The sequence below is a fragment of the Macaca fascicularis genome, chromosome 12, assembly GCF_037993035.2.
Source record: "Macaca fascicularis isolate 582-1 chromosome 12, T2T-MFA8v1.1".
Lineage (NCBI taxonomy): Eukaryota > Metazoa > Chordata > Mammalia > Primates > Cercopithecidae > Macaca > Macaca fascicularis.
The window spans coordinates 65588579-65607022 of record NC_088386.1 but is presented as its reverse complement, the minus strand read 5'-3'; the positions used below and the strand labels follow the sequence as shown (position 1 = coordinate 65607022).

The following is an 18444-nucleotide window of genomic DNA, read 5'->3' as shown; positions in this document are numbered from 1 at the left end:
ACACCGCGTGCTCTCACTCATAGGTGGGAACTGAACAATGAGATCACTTGGACTCAGGAAGGGGAACATCACACACCGGGGCCTATCATGGGGAGGGGGGAGGGGGGAGGGATTGCATTGGGAGTTATACCTGATGTAAATGACGAGTTGATGGGTGCAGCACACCAACATGGCACAAGTATACATATGTAACAAACCTGCACGTTATGCACATGTACCCTACAACTTAAAGTATAATAATAATAAATTTTAAAAAAATAAAATAAAATAAAATAAAATAAAATAAATAAAAATAAATCATATGGTCTAAACCTTTCATTTACCTTTGAGAAAGCTGAGGCTTAGACAGTTATGTTTTGACTAAAAAAGTAACATCTCTATTCAGTGGCAGGAGATTGGCCTTGTACTTGGGTTTGATGGCCAACTGACACATAATACATAATTATCCTTAACCCATAATTAAGACATAGTGAACTCTGTGATGATATATTAAATGTACACATAATTGTGATTTGAGAGTAAACTGGTAACAGTGAAGATTATATTGAATACATTTCCTGTATTTGTAATTGGTTCTCTCTCCTTTGATACAAGTAGATATGATTTTAACAAAAAAGTTTTAATGACATTTTAAAACCCCTTAAGACTGTGAGCCAATCAAAAGGTTCAATTTATACTATACCTACTATTTTTTTCCTACCAATTTCAACAAATAAACACTGAAGCAATTTTCTTCTTTACCTATCTCTAAGCTGAACCACTCAGTCAGTTCTTCGGTTCTATAGCTCTATAGTATCTCATTCATTCTCAAGCTACTGAAAGTATTTACATTTAGTGTAATTTTTCTAAATGGTTTACATAATTTAGCTTAAACTGAGTTCCTCTGAGTTTGCTGAGAACTTGTATATATTCTAACATGAAAAAAGGTAATATTTCAAGAAGCATTATTAAGAAAAGGTTAGGACTGGCCGGGCGCAGAGGCTCATGCCTATAATCCCAGCACTTTGGGAGGCCGAGGTGGGCGGATCACGAGGTCAGGAGTTCAAGACCAGCCTGACCAACATGGCGAAACCCTGACTCTACTAAAAATACAAAAATTAGCCGGGCATCATGGCAGGTGCCTGTAGTCCTGGCGATTCAGAGGGCTGAGGCAGGAGAATTGCTTGAACCCGGGAAGCAGAGGTTGCAGTGAGCCGAGATTGTGCCACTGCACTCCAGCCTAGGTGACAGAGAGGAAAAAAAAAAAAAAAGAAAAGGCTAGGATTTTAAATTTAGAAGTGGTGCATCAAAAGCTATCTTTGGATTGTGATTGGGGATAGGGACAAGAAGAAAAAGTGGCAAATACAATAGATAAGTCTGCAGATCTTTTACCATGTGCTCACTGTGTTAGCACAATTTTTACAACTTCTCTAAGTTTAAGGCTTGCAGAAAAGGCAAAACAAACTGCTGAAATATAAAGGGATAAAAGGATGAGGTTTAGACACAGATACAGAAGGCCTCATTGTTCAGCGAAAACATTTTCAACGTTTTTGAGCCTGTAGGTGCTCAATTTACAATTAAAATACCAGTAACTCATTTTTTAACACCTACTCTTATTCACTCAATATCCCCAGCTTAAATGACTTCACCTACCTGCTAAATGACAAATTTAGAAAGATACTTACCTTTTTGAGAGCTCCCGCGTGTTTCCAGGCTGACCTATCTTCTTCGCTGCATTTAACTGAGAGTTCTGCAAGAGCCTGTGTGTACAGTAGGGTAAAAAGTACCTTCACAATGCAAGTAAAGTGGTCTGCAAGAGAAAAAAAAATCATTATTTCTTTGGAATCTAGATATTTTGTACTTAAGATAGTTTTACAAATATATGCCTTTCCTTGCATATGTAATTGGTTTTTGTTTTCAACACTTCATTGTTTGTTTGTTTTTGAGACAAGGTCTCAGTCTATCACCCAGGCAGTGTGGTGCCTGGAGTGCAGTGGTGTGATCAGAGTTTACTGAAGCCTTGACCTCCCAAACTCAAGCGATCCTCTCATCTTGGCCTGTGATCTGCCCCACCCAACAGTAGCTGGCACTACAGGCATGTGCCACTATGCCTAATTTTTTATTTTTTGTAGAGATGGGGCCTCCTTATGTTGCCCAGGCTAGTCTCAAATTCCATGGGCTCAAGCAATCCTCCCACTGCAGCCTCCCAAAGTGCTAGGATTAGACACATGAGAGTCTGAAATTATAATGTACTATTATATTTGCTGCCCAACAGATCTGAAATTATGAAAGCAAAATTCCTCTATTCATCCAAAGAACATATAAATGAGAAGCACTCAGCATAGTGGAAACGGTGCTCTCTTTCAGAAGACCAGAGTGCTAACTCCATTCATCCTTGGAATAGCTGTGGGACCTTGGCAAACGCCCTTCCTGGGCTTCAGATGCTCAAAAATAATGTTTGGGAGTCTCAGTGTTTAAAACCAACACATCATCTACCCCTATATGATATACATCTTAACAAGGACAGTATTATATAGAATATGATATAAATCTTGTAAAAAAAAAAAAAAAAAAAGAAATCTTGATGTTTAGGTTACTAATTTGGCTACAGAATTTAATGAAAACTATAGAAATAAGCCTGGGCAACACAGACCCCCATCTCTACAAAAAATTTTTAAAATAGCTGGGTGTGGCCAGGTGCAGTGGCTCACGCCTGTACTCCCAGCACTTTGGGAGGCCTAGGTGGGCAGATCACAAGGTCAGGAGTTTGAGACCAGCCTGGCCAATATGGTGAAACCCTGTCTCTACTAAAAAATACCCAAAAAAAGCCAGGCGTGGTGGCGGGTGCCTGAAATCCCAGCTACTTGGGAGGCCGAGGCAGGAGAATCGCTTGAACCCAGGAGGCGGAGGTTGCAGTGAGCTGAGATTGCGCCATTGCACTCCAACCCAGGCAAAGTGTGAGACTCTGTCTCAAAAAAAAAAAAAAAAGCTGGGTGTGGTGACAAGCACCTGTCATCCTAGCTACTCAGGAGGCGGAGGCAGAAGGATCACTTGAGCTCAGAAGGTGAAGGCTATAGTAATCCAAGATCACTCCACTTAACTCCAGCCTGGGCGATGGAGTGAGAGCCTGTTTCAAATAAAGATAAAAATAAAAACAAAAAAACTACAGCAATATGAAATAGTAGTAACAATATGTAAAGTACCTGGTAGCTTCTGGCACATATTAGGTACTTAATAAATGGAAGCTTTAATATTGATAATTAACATTTATATTTACCTAATAACTTAGCAATTTTCTTCAAGTGTCTCATTCAATCCTCAAAACAGTCTCAACTGGATAACTGAGCTTCAGAAAGATGTGCTTGTTATATCAAAGCTAATAAGCACCCAGGTCTGAACTTGAATCCATATAGATCATTTTTCTTCAGGTTCAGTGTTCCTTCTATTTTACTCCTCCCTAGTAAATGGATACTACCATTTAATCAGTTGCTGGAGTTAGAAATTTTCAGATATTCTTGACAATTTCCCCATTAAAATAATCACCAAGTCCTGTTAATTCTACTTTTTAAATATTTCTCAAGTCAGTTTCAACACCCTGGACTAGACTTCCAACCTTTCTTGCCTAGACCTACAATCCCAGCTAAAGTGGCTGTGTTGGGGGTCCCGAAAACCACTGCCAAGTTTGATGATTCACTAGGAGGACTTATAAGACTGCATACAGAATCATACTCATAGCTGTTATGACTTATGACTGCAAAAGGATAAAAGTTAAAATCAGGAAAGGGAAAAGGCATATTGGGTGAAGTCCAGAGGAAACTTCCAGAGTCTTCTCCCAGTAGAACCACACAGGATGTGCTAAACTTCCCCAGCAACAACAAGCTGTGATGGCATGTAGGAAATGGATACCAGGGGATCTCATTAGAGACTCAGTGCCCAAGGTTTTTACTGGGGTTATGCAGGTACTCTCTTCCTGGTACATAACAAAATTCCAGACTCTCAAGAGGAAAGCAGGTATGTTCAGCATAAGCCATATTCTTTGTACAAACAGTTTAGGCATAGTGTGACACTTTTATCAATTCTGGGAATAGTGGGGCCCCTCCTGAAATCAAGTTCCCAGATGCTAGTCAAGGCCTAACGTTGCAAGCAGGCCTTTCAAAGGACAACAGTCAGGCCTTCTATGTTAATTCTTTTCAGTACAGTAGTTTATCTTTACCACCTCTCAGCCCCCTGCAATCTACTTTCCTTATTCTAGCCAGAATGAACTTTTATTTTTCCTCCAGCTTTACTGAGGTATAATGGACAAAAATTACATTATTGAAGGTAGACAATGTAGTTTTGATATAAGTATACATTGTGAAATGATGGCCAGAATCAAGGTTAACTAACATATTCATCATCCCATATAGTTACATGTGTCTGTGTGTATGTGTGTGTCCTGAGAATACTTAAGATCTCTTTGCTTAGTACATTTTAAGTATACAGGAGAATATTACAGCTCTCATCACCATGTTATATATTAGATCTCCAGAACTACTACTTCTTATAACTGAAAGTGCACACCCTTTGACCAACATCTCCCCATTTTCCCCACCTCCCTGTCCCATGTGAACCACCCTCCTACTCTCTATTTTGACTTGTTTAGATTCCACATATAAGTGAGATCATGCAGTATCTCTCTCTTTGTGGCTTATTTCATTTAGCATTATGTCCTATGGGTTCATCCACACTGTCACAAACGGCAAGATTTCCTTCTTTTTTAAGGCTAAATAATGTCCCAGTGTACTTATATGCCACATTATCTTTATTCATCCACTGACAGACACTTAGGTGGTTTCCATATCTCGGCTATTGTGATTAAAGCCACAATGAACATGGGAGTGGAGTGCAGATGTCTCTTTGAGATACTGATTTTACTTCCTTAGGATGTATACCCAGAAGTGGGACTACTGGATCATACAGTAGCTCTATTTTAGTTTTCTGAGGAACCTCCATACAGTTTCAGGATGCCCAGAACTAAGGAGGAACAATGAGTCAACAATCAGAATGAACTATATTAGAGACATATTTTGATGACAGAAATTATAGGATTTGGTAGACCTTTGGAGGTAGAGGGTGATGGTGGTATCTCATAGATGGTAGCAGCATTGACTAAAATGTAAAACAGAGGATGAGAGCAGGCTTGGATAGGTAGAAAATTAACATTATATATCCTGAGTTTGAGGCATGTCTAAAAATTCAAGTCTGGAACTCACTGGGGAGTTGTAGTCTAAAGCTAGAGATTTGAATCATCAGATCATAGGTATAGTTAAAGCTATGGGAAAGAAGATAAAATCATGAAGGAAGGGGACAGGAGATAAAAAACAATTAATTTAAAAAGAGCCTGAAAATGAGTCAGTAGAAGAACCAGGAAAGAACCATCGAAGTCAAGAAAAGTATTCCATCAATAATTAAATATTTTAATAAGTGACAGACATTACAGAATTTGTCTATTAAGCACACAAACAAAAACATCCTAACCAGAAAGTCATTTATATAGTGTAGAAACACCACTCACATACAGCTTCTTCTTAAATTATACATACATATATTTTTTCTTTCACTAAAAAGAAGTGATGTGGCCAGACGCAGTGGTGGCTCACACCTGTAATCCCAGCATTTTGGGGGCTGAGGTGGGTGAATCACCTGAGGTCAGGAGTTTGAGACCAGCCTGGCCAACATGGTGAAACCTCGTCTCAACTAAAAATACAAAAACTTAGTTGGGCGTGGTGGCGGGTGCCTATAATCCCAGCTACTTGGAAGGCTGAGGCAGGAAAATCGCTTGAACCCAAGAGGTGGAGTTTGCAGTGAGCCAATAATGGTGCCATTGTACTTTAGCCTGGGCAACAAGAGCGAAATTCTGTCTCAAAAAATAAATAAATAAATAAATAAATAAAATAGAAGTAATGTACTAAAAGAAATGATAGCCACTAGTTTTAGCCTTTCATCATAGAAAAGTACTAATTTCTAGTTTAGTCCATTTGTCTGTCTTGATTATCATCATTTAAAAAAATACAGTCAGCTCTTTGTACCTGTGGTTTCCTCATCCATGGATTCAACCAGTCATGGATCAAAAGTATTTGGGAAAAAAAAATAGATGGTTGTGTCTGTACTGAACATGTACAAATTTTGGCCTTCTCATTATGCTCTAAAAAATACAGTATAGCAACTATTTAACATTTGTATTGTACTAAGTAATCTAGAGATGATTTAAAGTATATGAGAAGATATGTGTAGTTTATATACAAATACTATACCATTTTATGTAAGGGACTTGAGCATCTGTGGATTTTGGTATTGGCAGGGGCTCGTGGAACCAATATCCCATGGATACCAATGGATGACTGTTAACTGGCAATTTAAAGTCAAAGCTTAAGTTCTCACATTCACTTGTTCATTTAACGAATATTTATTTATTGAATGCTTGCCATGTGTAATACCAACATCTTTCAGGGACCAAGAATAAACAAAGAATCTCTCACATGAGATTTATATTAGGTCAACAGACTGCTAACTACCAACATTAAAACAGAAAACAAAGTCCTTCAAATACAATTATCAAAATTTAAAAAGAAGAAAAAAGGACTGGACATCTAATCTAAATCAATGTGTTTAAAAATTACAATAACAACAAAAAAAACTATCAAAATACCTGAGGATGAACAAAGGAAGATCGATACTTACTTGAAATGCCTTAAAAGCAAACTATCTGTAGTTTCTTTTAAGACAAGGTAGAGTGTATCTAAAATAACAAATCCCTAGGGGAAGAGCACACAAGTAAACAGGACATGATCTGAAGAAGGTATCAGACATTTTATTCTGTTTCTATCACCATGATAATTTTTTTATAAAAATATATACTATTCCACTGCTTTAATAAAGCACTTTGCATATACCACATGCAGACATCAAATCTTCTTAGTCTTACCTTTTATGATTTGGAGTTACTAACTACATGTGCTCTGACCCTCTCCAAAAAGAAAAATCAATCTGTGATGTGTTTTTCTGTGTGATAAACTCAAGTCTATTTTCTCTTTGATGAGTGAAGAATCTACACAGTTTAATAAAACTTCATTTGCCGTAGTCAACATAGAACCAAGAGAAGATACCAAGTCCGTCTAACAACTAATAGGGCAGTAAATGCTGGTCCTTTGGGTATACTTCAGGCAATTGAATTTGGGGTCCAGTAAACTGCCAACATTCTCAAAAAACATAATACAGAAGTGATCACAATGTAAGTGGTAAAGATTCAAATGAAAGTAATAGCTTTTTTGAATTTTAAAGTGGAAAAGAAGCAATTTGCCATAAAATAAGACTATTGTATTTTTAACACACCCACTGCATCCCCAAAGCATTTACTGAACATATGATGTACCAAGTGGGCATTGGGGATATACACAAGATGGTGCTGCTAGTCTTGGAGGAACTGACAGTCTGGAGAAGGAGACAGTAAAGAAAATCAGGCAAGTCAGACAAGTATCAAAATAGAATCACAGAGAAGTTATGGCAATGAGAAGAAGGATATCCAATAGAAAGGCTTCTACGAAAGGGCAACATAAGGTAAAGGACCATCATGAGTTATTAAGTAAAGAATGGAGAAATGGCAAACACTTAAAGATGCTCACAATTCTCCTATCTTGAAAACAAAAAAATAACCCCTTTGAAATAGTAATCCCCCTCTTATCCTCAGGAGATACACTCCAAGACCCCAGGGATGTCTGAAACTGCAGATAGTTCTGAACCCTACATCTGCAGTACTATGTAACAAGATGGGTTTGAACTGTGCAGGGATTTTCTTCCACTTCTGCCACCCCTGAGACAGCAAGACCAACCCTTCCTCTTCCTCAGCCTATTCAACATGAAGATGACAAGGATGAATATTTTTATGATGATCCACTTCCATTTAATGAATAGTAAATACATTTTCTCTTTCTCATGATTTTCTTAATGTTTTCTCTAGCCTTATTGTGAGAATAAAGTACATAATACATATACAAATTATGTGTTAATTGTGTTATGGTAAGGCTTCTGGTCAACAATAGGCTATTAGTAGTTAAGTTTTTGGGAAGTCGAAAAATACGTGCAGTAGATTCAATTGCATGTTGGAGCAGGGTGGGAAGTGAAGAAGTAAAGGGGGACTGCACCCTTAGCCTCTGTGTTGTTCAAGGGTCAACTGTACAGATATACCTATGATAAAATTTAATTCATAAATTAGACACAATAAGACATTAACAACAATAATAAAATAGAACAATTACAATATTATAATAAAAATTATGAAAATGTGATCTCTCAAAATTATTTACTGTACTATGGCCATAACTTTTGCTGTTTAAAGTGTGATTGTGAAACTAGCACAATTTTTTTTCCTTCTTCATAATTTCATGGATAGAAGGTTCATTCGTACCAAAGACCTTAGTAACCTCAGCATACAATTTTTTTCCTTTCCTTATTAAGTCAGGAATTTTCACCTTTTCACTTAAAAGAAAGAAATTTAGTTTCTCTTTGGTGTATCCAAATTGCCAGTGTCAACTGAAGAATCACAAGGTTTACAAATTTGGAAAGGAGGGCTTTATTTCTCAAAAAGTTTGTATCCTGTAGGCTAGCCATCAGCAAGCTGGGAATCACAGCCTGTAGGATAAGCCAAGAGCAAGTCCTTTGAGGGAGGTCAGGAATTTATGCTAAACAGGGTGGCCTGGTGTTCATATTCAATAAGCTGTAGGAAGAGTCATGAGTATTTATGAAAGGAGAAACATGCACATGCGCAATTTAGCTTCATGCCTCTTCATGGGTTGCCTGTTCAAAAAATGGCGGCAGCAGCATGATGCCAGGGTGGAGGTTTCGGCCCTCTGACATTAGAAGGTAGAGTAGAAGACACAAACACCCTCACTGAACTTCCTCCATGAGTTGGCCAAAACTAGTCTAGAGATGCTGGTCAGCTTTGGGGAAGGGATGTATTGTGAAACTGCAAAGAGGGAGAGGGGAGTTCGGTTGCAACCCCAGATGATTAGCTAAATGTGATTAAAGAATGATACGATGATCCTAAAGAATGTTGTTCACACCTCAGTGTGCCCCTCCCTTATCAACCTTTAACCTGAATTATTTTCTTTTTTTTTTTGAGACGGAGTCTCGCTCTTTCACCCAGGCTGGAGTGCAGTGGCGCGATCTCGGCTCATTGCAAACTCCACCTCCCGGATTCACGCCATTCTCCTGCCTCAGCCTCCCGAGCAGCTGGGACTACAGGCGTCCGCCACCAAGCCCAGCTAATTTTTTGTATTTTTAGTAGAGACGGGGTTTCCCCATGTTGGCCAGGATGGTCTCGATCTCCTGACCTCGTGATCCGCCCGCCTTGGCCTCTCAAAGTGCTGAGATTACAGGCCTGAACCACCGCGCCCGGCCAACCTGAATTATTTTCTAAGGAGTAAGCAGAAACCAGCTCTAGAAAACAAGAAACAAAAGATCATTCTTTAATCACATCTGCTCAGTTGGGGAGCTTAAGATTTTATTTTTATTTCTCACCACCATCACTAGTCTTCTGCTTTGGGGCCATTATTAAGTAAAATAAGAGTTACTTGAACACAAGCACTGTGATACCCCGACAGTTGTTCTGACAGCCCAGATGGATACTAAATGACTAATGGGTGGGTAGCATCTACAGAGTGGATATGCTGGGCAAATAGATGACTTCACTTCCCAGGAAGAAATGAACAAGACAGCACAAGATTTCAGTGTACTACTCAGAATGGCACGCAACTTAAAATATATAAATTGTTTATTTCTGGAATTTTCCATTTACTCTTTTTGGACCAAAGTTGACCACTGGTAACAAAAACCACAGAAAGTGCAACTATGGGTAAGGGGGGACTGCTGTACATCATGTATGGCTTCTGTTCTCCTCCATTCTCTCTTAGAAGATCTCTCTCTTCACTGTCTCAATTATCTCACTTCTCATTTCTCATCCCACTGTAATCTGCTGATCCTACAAAATATATTTGTCTATGGCCAGGAGTCTCCAGGATAATATATAAGTAATTCAATTTCAGGGGTCAAAATCTTTTTGAAAATCTGGTAAGAGCTGTGAAACTACTCAGAAAAAAAATGCATATATATGTACAATTTTTTTCCTTACCATTTTAGGAGACTGATGGATTTCCTGAATCCTATTAATGAACTCTGGAACCACATACTAAAAAGCCTTGGTCTTAGGCCAGCACAGTGGCTCATGCCTGTAATTCCAGCACTTTGGGAGGCCAAGGCAGGTGGATTCCTTGAGCCCAGAGTTCGAGACCAGCCTGGGCAACAGAGTGAGACCCCCTCCATCTCTACAAAAAATAAAATTAGCCAAATGTGGTAGTGTGCGCCTGTGGTCCCAACTACACGGACTCTGAGGCAGGAGGATTGCTTGAGCCCAGGAGGTCAAGGCTGCAGTGAGTTATGACTGCACCACTGTACTCCAGCCTGGGCAATAGAACAAGACCCTGTGCCTCCCCAAAATAGAAAAAAAAAATAAAGCTTTGGTTTGAAGAAGCTATCAAAGACTGTTGGGGTTATATCAATAGGATACAAGCCAACCTGAGGTGTTTAAACAGTTATTATTTTACTATGGAACTGAAGGATGCTAAATATATTAAAATCCAAGAATTCATAATACTGGAAAAAAAGAAATCACCTTTGGAGAACACACACACAAAAAAAGTCATTTTTCTGAAAACTGGTAAAAAAAAAAATCAAGCATTTAACCTGCCTTTCCTGTATCAACTTTACCAATGTATAAACAAATAGGAAAAATAAATAGGAAAAAATTTTATTTTATGAATTCCACTTAACAAATGAAATAATTAAGGAATAAATCTAAAGAATAATCAATAGCTTCTACTGTCACATAAAGAGAAACAACTGGAAATTATATCTCCTGACAAAAATATTAAACACTATCCATGAAGTATTTTTGCAAAAAGAAATAAGAAACTGATTCCATCTAAATCTATCTGCCAGTTTGTAGGACACACACAGGGACAGAAGATCATGTTATTAAATGATGTTATTGGGGGTACAATTAGCAAAATAGAGACTATGGGAAGTTCTGAAGGAAAAAAGACCCAGATTTTTCAACAAATAAAATGCAAGGAGGTAGGAGGAAGGAAGCAACCCACAACAGATTTAAAAGAACTAAAAAAACCAAATCCAATGTATGGATCTTTTTTGGATCCTAAGTCAAATAAACCAAACATAAAAAAATCATTTACAGGCCTGGCGCAGTGGCTCATGCCTGTAGTCTCAGCACTTTAGGAGGCTGAGGCAGGTGGATCACAAGGTCAGAAGATTGAGACCAGTCTGGCCAACATGGTGAAACCCTGTCTCTACTAAAAATACAAAACTTAGCCAGGTGTGGTGGTGGGTGCCTGTAATCCCAGCTACTCCAGAGGCTGAGGCAGGAGAATTGCTTGAACCCAGGAGGCACAGGTTGCAGTGAGCTAAGATAGTGCCACTGCACTCCAGCCTAGGCGACAGAGAGAGACTGTCTCAAAAAAAAAAAAAAAAAAAAATCATTTACAAGGAGCAACTATGGAAATTTGAACACTGATGGGATAGTTACTGATATTTAGGCATAACCATTCATTTTTAATTGTGTTCACAATATTTTCTTTTATTATTTTAAGAATCCTTATCTTTTAGAGATATATACTGAAGACTATATAGATAAAATGATATGCGGTCTGGAATTTGCTTCAGAATAACCACAGGTGGGAGGGAGTAGGGAATAAGTCAGGGTATAAATAAAACAAGACTGGTCATGAGTTGACATGGGGGTTCATGAAACTCTGCTCTTTACTGTTATGTATGCTTGTAAATAAAGTTTTTTAAGCCCTTGATTTATAACAAAGCAAAACTGAGATACTTTTTCTTCAAGTCAATGGAAAATAATAAGCAGCATTCAAGCTCTCTTCTGTGAGCCCTGCTTATGGGATCTTGGAAGCAGGGATATTCTATAATCACTGGTCCCAGATGCTCTACAGAATCTTGGAGTCTGTATTCTAGAAAGCATGGTTAAGAACAGATTTGTGAAGCTCCTCAAGAACAGCAACATGATCCGAACCTGGGTAACTGACCCTCCCTGACGGTTTCATTGTCTCCCCACCCAAATCTCATCTTGAATTGTAACTCCCATAATTCCCCCATGTTGTGGGAGGGATCCAGTGGGAGATAACTGAATCATGGGGGTGGTTCCCCCATACTGTTCTCGTGGTAGTGAATGAGTCTCATGAGATGTGATGGTTTCATGTGGGGAAACCCCTTTCACTTGGCTATCATTCTCTTCTCTTGTTGCCACCATGTGAAACGTGCCTTTTGCCTTCTGCCATGATTGTGAGACCTCCCAGTCATATGGAACTGTGAGTCCATTAAACCTCTTTCTTTTGTAAATTGCCCAGTCTCAGGTATGTCTTTATTAATCAGCATGAAAATGAACTAATACACTCCCTATAAAGGATGATGATTTTATGTCTTAAACCCTGGAGGCTCAAAAATAAGAAAGAATTTTAGCCTGAGAGATAATAATTGTAAATTTTGTGTGAATCGTCTAAGAGGGCTTCTTTAAAAAGGTGAAGTTCCTCTCTTAACTCTCATCCTGCTGCTTTAAACTAGACTGTGATGCCTGGAACTCTTAGCAGCTACCTTGGCACAGGGAGATGAGAGCCATACCATAAAGAATCTGGTGCTGTGAAGTAGAAGCGTCTGGCCTGCCTACTTTCATACTTCTACATGAAAGAAAAACAAGCAGTATCTTATTTAAGCTACTGTGTTAATTTGGTTTCTTCTCTACATTATATAGCTAAATCTGATCCTAAGTTATAAATCTTCTTTCCCCTTGTACATAAAGAACTAAATATGAATACCTGAAAACAGTGATGTCAGAAGTTACTTCCGAGTTTATTCTTTAGAGACCAGTGATGTGATGAGTATTATGAAACATAAGATACAAGGACATAAGAGATCAAAGAAAAAACTTGTCTTTAATATATTTAATTTGAGCTTCTGATGAGATAATTGGCTAAAAAGGTCTTTTAACCCGGAAACAATGCTAAGCATTAAAAAATTTAAGAGGTATATAGGTAGGTTTATGCATCCATCTATTTTTCAGATAAAACCATGGGAAGCATTTAACATTCTAGTAAGTCTATACAGTAAAATTTTCCTTTGCTTTTCTCTTCTAATAACAACCAATAACTTAAACAGTTATACAAATACACATTCTTACAATAAAAATAGTTCATAATAAAAACACTGTCACAATAAAGACTATTAACTCTTACATCAAAAGGGAGTGGAAAAGAAAAATTTATATTAATAACTCTATCTCCCCAACTCTCCACCTCCCCTCAAAAAAAACCTGTCTGTGGAAAATTAAGCTCTGAACTTCCTAGCAATTAAAGGCCTCTATCCAGTTCTCAAACTGTGAAAGACTAAAAAAATTAATAAGTAATGGCATTTTTTGTCTGACCCTAAATTCTAAGAGGAATTCATCACCACAATGACAGCTAGCAAAATATTATACAATGTGTTTGACAGCGGTATAATCCAATCTCAAGATAATCTGATCTTGAATTAGTGTAAAATTTTAAGAAATAATATAAAGCACAAGTTTTAAAAGCAATTCTAACTACAGGTAAATTTAATGACTGCTAAATACCTAGCTATTTGGTTCCCTAAGCACAAAGTCCATGTTTTAGTCATCTTTGTGTATCCAGCACTTGGCAAAGAAGCATAGCAACCTGGTAAACAGTAGGTACTTATTAAGTATTTCTTGAACTGAATCAAGCAATGAATTTATTAAATTTTCTTATTAAATTTGTCCACCAAGAAACTCTTCTTTAATGATATTACTTTAAGGCATGATTATTAACAATATTATACATTTTTATGTTGATGATTTCCTGAATTTATTAACCATTACTAAGGAGATCAATTTTCTTGACTCATTTTAGAACATAGTTTTTAGACTCTGTTTCTACTGAATTAAATTCACTAGGTTTGGTTAATTTCAGGTATTGCATCCTCTTTCAGCATGAACTTCGTCTTCTGTTGAAAGCCAGTGCCAACAATGACTTCTGACAAGGAGGATGATGCACCAGCTACAGCTCTCAGACACTGACACAACAGGTCCTTTACTCTTAACTAAAATATTTTTCTCTTTAGATTAAATATTAATATAGATTAAATACTGACATAGAGACAATCTTCTCTATGTCAAGTTTCCTTCCCTTTTACCTTTTCAGGTTTATGTAATAACTAAGCTTATAAGTAAAAGGTATATTTAAATAATATATTTAAATATTTTGAAGATATAATAAAGTAATTTTTTTAATATTTCAAAATGTAATACTACTAATATAATTAGAAGAGCACAATCAGGAGTAAACCAGCATGATCCAAGGCAACTGTTTCCCTAGAATAAGAAAAACTAACCAAAGTGACACAAAAAGCCTAAAGAATTTGAAACTAATTTTACAAGGAGATTAATTTTAATGAGACTATTTAACAGGTTTTTAAGCTCTATAAACACAAATGATTACATTAGCAGACACAGCCTAACCCTCCAAAAAAGTAACATTCAAAAGTATCTGAACTTTTGCAGTTAAATATATAATTACCTCAAGAAGTTAAACAGAATTACCATATGATCCAGCAATTCCACTTCTAGCTATACATCCCCCAAAAAAGAAAAAAACGTGTTCAAAAACTTTTTTTTTTTTTGAGACAGAGTCTCATTCTGTCACCCAGGCTACAGTGCAGTGTCGTGATCTCAGCTCACTGTAACCTCCACCTCCCGGGCTCAAGTGGTTCTTGTGCCTCAGCCTCCTGAATAGCTGGGATTACAGGTGTGTGCCACCATGCCAGGCTAATTTTTGTATTTTTAGTAGAGAAGGGGTTTCACCATATTAGCCAGGCTGGTCATGAGCTCCTGGCCTCAAGTGATCCATCACACCTGGCCTCAAACAAAAACTTCTATATCAATGTTCATGGCAGCACTATTCACAATAGCCAAAAGGCGGTAATAACCCAACTGATCCATCAGTTGTGTTGGTAATAATCCATCAACTGACAAATGGATAAACAATGTTGTATATCCATACAATGGAATATTACCAAGCCATCGAGATAAATGAAGTAATAATGCATGCTATAACGTGGATAAACCTTGAAAACATGCTAAGTGAAAGAAGCCAGACACAAAATGCAATGTAATGTATAATTTCATTAATATGAAATATCCTGTGTAGGCAAATCCATGAAGACAGGAAATCAGATTAGTGGTTTCCAGGGGTTGGGAGAAAGAGAAAACAAGAAGGTGACTGCTTAACAGGCATAGAGTTTCCTTTGGGGCTGATGAAAATGTTCTGGAACTAAATAATGGTGATGATCACACAATACTATGACAGTACTAAATGGCACTTCAGTTGTACACTTTAAATTGTTTAAATAGTAAGTTTTATTTTATGTGAATTTCATGATTAAAAATATTAATTGAAGCTCACAGCGCTAGTATATTATGCTTGTTTATTAATCATATTGTTTTACAGAATGTCATAATTTGCATGAAATATCATAATTTGCCTATATATTTTTAAATGATTATTTCACACCCTTAGGTAAAAAGATTTATCAAAGATCAAGCTGGAGTTTGTATAAACAATGTCATCCCTAGGAACAAGAACTTTATACACCCATAGATGTTCATTCTACTGATAAAAACTTGTTTTCTAATATACAAGATGTTAATTATCTGATAGACTATTTAAAATGTTGTCTTCAAGTGAAAGCTACAAAGACCAAGAAGCAATAATTAAAATGTTGCTAACATAATACTGATGCTGTTAACATAATAATGTTATGATATTAACACTAAAAATGATGAGACTATATTTTTAATAACTCTACAATTACTACTATATCAAAATATGTACACATATAGATAAAGGCACTAAGGCTGAGTTTGCTCTGTTTTTCAAATTTTCATTTGTATCATCACTTCAATATTTTAAGCCATTTTCAGAGTGTTTTCCCCACATCTTTACCTCTTAGTGACTAAAAAGCTGAAAAGAACAGACCCATAAGAATTTTAAAAAACACTTTTTCATTGTCATTTTTTTAGATATGATTACTATTTGCTAATAACAGAAAAAACAACATCTGTTATTACCACAAAAAATATCCAGCAGACTTACTGCTATATTTACTTCTCTTTCTCTTTCTGGACAGCATCTCACTATATTAATAGCTCAGGCTGGTCTCGAGCTCCTGGGCTCAAGCAATCCACCCATGGGCCTCAGTCTCCCAAAGTGCTGGGGTTACAAGCATGAGCCACCACACCTAGCCTATTTGTCTCTATACTCTCTAGAATATGCAAAATACATAGTATATAATCAAAGAATCTGAATTACAAAGACATACCTTTGCGTAAGGGTTGTGGCATCATTAAGATTTGGATGAGCAAAAGGGATGTTACATCATGATAAAGAATTGGAACCTCAGGCTGTTGTTCTTCATATCCCAGCCTAAAAGAAAAACGTAGTCACTTTAGATAGTATTGTATATCTTCTCTTTCTAATTTATTTTATATGTCACATATATATCTATGGAACAGAAATAAAAACTGTAATCAACAAAGAAGAAATCTAAAAAAAAAAACCTTAGGACTCATATTTTTGCAAAAAATTATATTTTAGACTCATATTCTCTTGACTCTAATATAAAGAAAATGCACAGAAAATATGTTATCGAAGTAAACAATTAGGGTACATTAATTTGATTATGAGTCTTTCTGATCTCAGATTACAGATAGTAAAGCATTAAATACAGAATGAAAGAATTAGTTTCACTACAAATGGAGTGGCTTACAGGATACTTATCACAAACGAATAAGGAAGTTTTCACATCATTAAAAAAAGATAGGTACAGTTCCCAAATCGATTCCTGTTGAAAAGGTATGGTTAACTGCTCTTATTAAAATGTTTCAGCCGGGCACAGTGGCTCGTGCCTGTAATCCCAGCACTTTGTGAGGCTGAGGCTGAGGCAGGTGGATCACTTGAGCTCAGAAGTTTGAGACTAGATTGACAACATGGTGAAAACCTGCCTCTACAAAAAATATAAAAAATTAGCAGGGCTTGGTGGTGTGTGTCTACTTGGAAAGCTGAGGTGGGAGGACTGCTTGAATAGAGGAGGTCAAGTCTGCAATGGGCTGTGATTGTGCTGCTGCACTCCAGCCTGGATGAAAAAGGGAGACTCTGTCTCAAAATTAATAATAAAATAAAATGTTTCAACTTTGTAAGTAACAAAATTCAAATAAATCTTTAGCACTTGCAAAGTTTCAAAAGGAGATAACCAAAGCAGAACTTAAAATACACTATAAAAGGGCTGGATGTGGTATCTCATGCCTGTAATCCCAACAGGCATGGGAGGCTGAGGTGGGAGGATCACTTGAGATCAGGAGTTCAAGACCCAACTGGGCAACATAGTGAGACCCCGTCTCTACAAAAAAATAAATTTTAAAAAGTACACCATAAAAGATAAAGTAGCAAACCTTAGGAATGTGCAGTACTATGAAAAACAGACTATACTATAAAGCAGAGCTTATTCTAAAAGAATTTTTTAAATGCCTTTAGAAGGTTAATTTTTTGACTACAGGTTTAATTTTTAATGACAGAGAACAAAAGTAAATCTTAAGCTCCAGAAGTGACTAAATTCTGAAGCTACACTTTAGACTTGGGATGAACAAAATTGTTCAACTCTTTTATTGGGCTCGATTGTTTAGCAAATATTTACTGATTACTTACTACACATTAGGCACTAAACACATTGGTGAGTAAATCAACCCCTGCTGCTAAGAAACTTTTAGCTGACAGAGGAAGACAGCTCTTCGAATTTCTCCATTTTCTACAAATATCCCTTGCTATACTTGTTTTCCTCTCCGAAGGTAACCCTTCATTAATGCTACGAATCCTGATACTGTCTTTCAAGTTTCTCTAACCTCTCTGCAAGGCCAAGGTTTAAAAAACAAAAAAAAAAATGTGTAGGGGTCACACCATTTCTATTATTCAACTTCCCCACAGAAATAGTTTCACATGATCAATGATGATATCCTAATTACAAAATTTAGTGGACATTTTAAATCCTCATCTTACTGACCCTTGACTTGACTTTAGATACAGTTGAATATTCTGCCTGGAAAATTTTCTTGGCTTTTGTGAAACACTGTCCCAAGTTCCCTTCTGTCTCTCTGATTACTCCACTTTAGTCTTCTTCACAGGTTCATCTTCTCTAACAAAAAATACTGTTATTCCTCAAGATTCCAATTCTCCCTTTCTTTTCTCACTAAGGACTCTTTTTGAAAGACCTTCTAATCCACGATTTCAATTGCCAGCTATACAA

At 37.0% G+C, this 18444-nt stretch overlaps 1 protein-coding gene across 8 annotated transcripts in view; it reads right to left on the bottom strand.

Annotated features, from left to right (window-relative positions):
• UBR3 (ubiquitin protein ligase E3 component n-recognin 3) overlaps positions 1–18444 on the bottom strand; it is a 268922-nt gene that overhangs the window by 39605 nt on the left and 210873 nt on the right. For 7 of the 8 annotated variants that reach the window (XR_012421203.1, XM_005573426.4, XM_005573427.4 and 4 more), the window contains 2 exons: positions 16468–16571; positions 1665–1789 (listed from right to left, as the gene is read on the bottom strand). Coding sequence is in view for 7 of the 8 variants with exons in the window: in XM_005573426.4 (XP_005573483.1) it covers positions 1665–1789; positions 16468–16571 (229 nt within the window). In the remaining variant the exon portion in view is untranslated. Of the gene's footprint in view, positions 1–1664; positions 1790–3285; positions 3437–16467; positions 16572–18444 lie in introns of those variants that run through there. The other variant, XM_065525632.2, reaches the window with a different exon arrangement.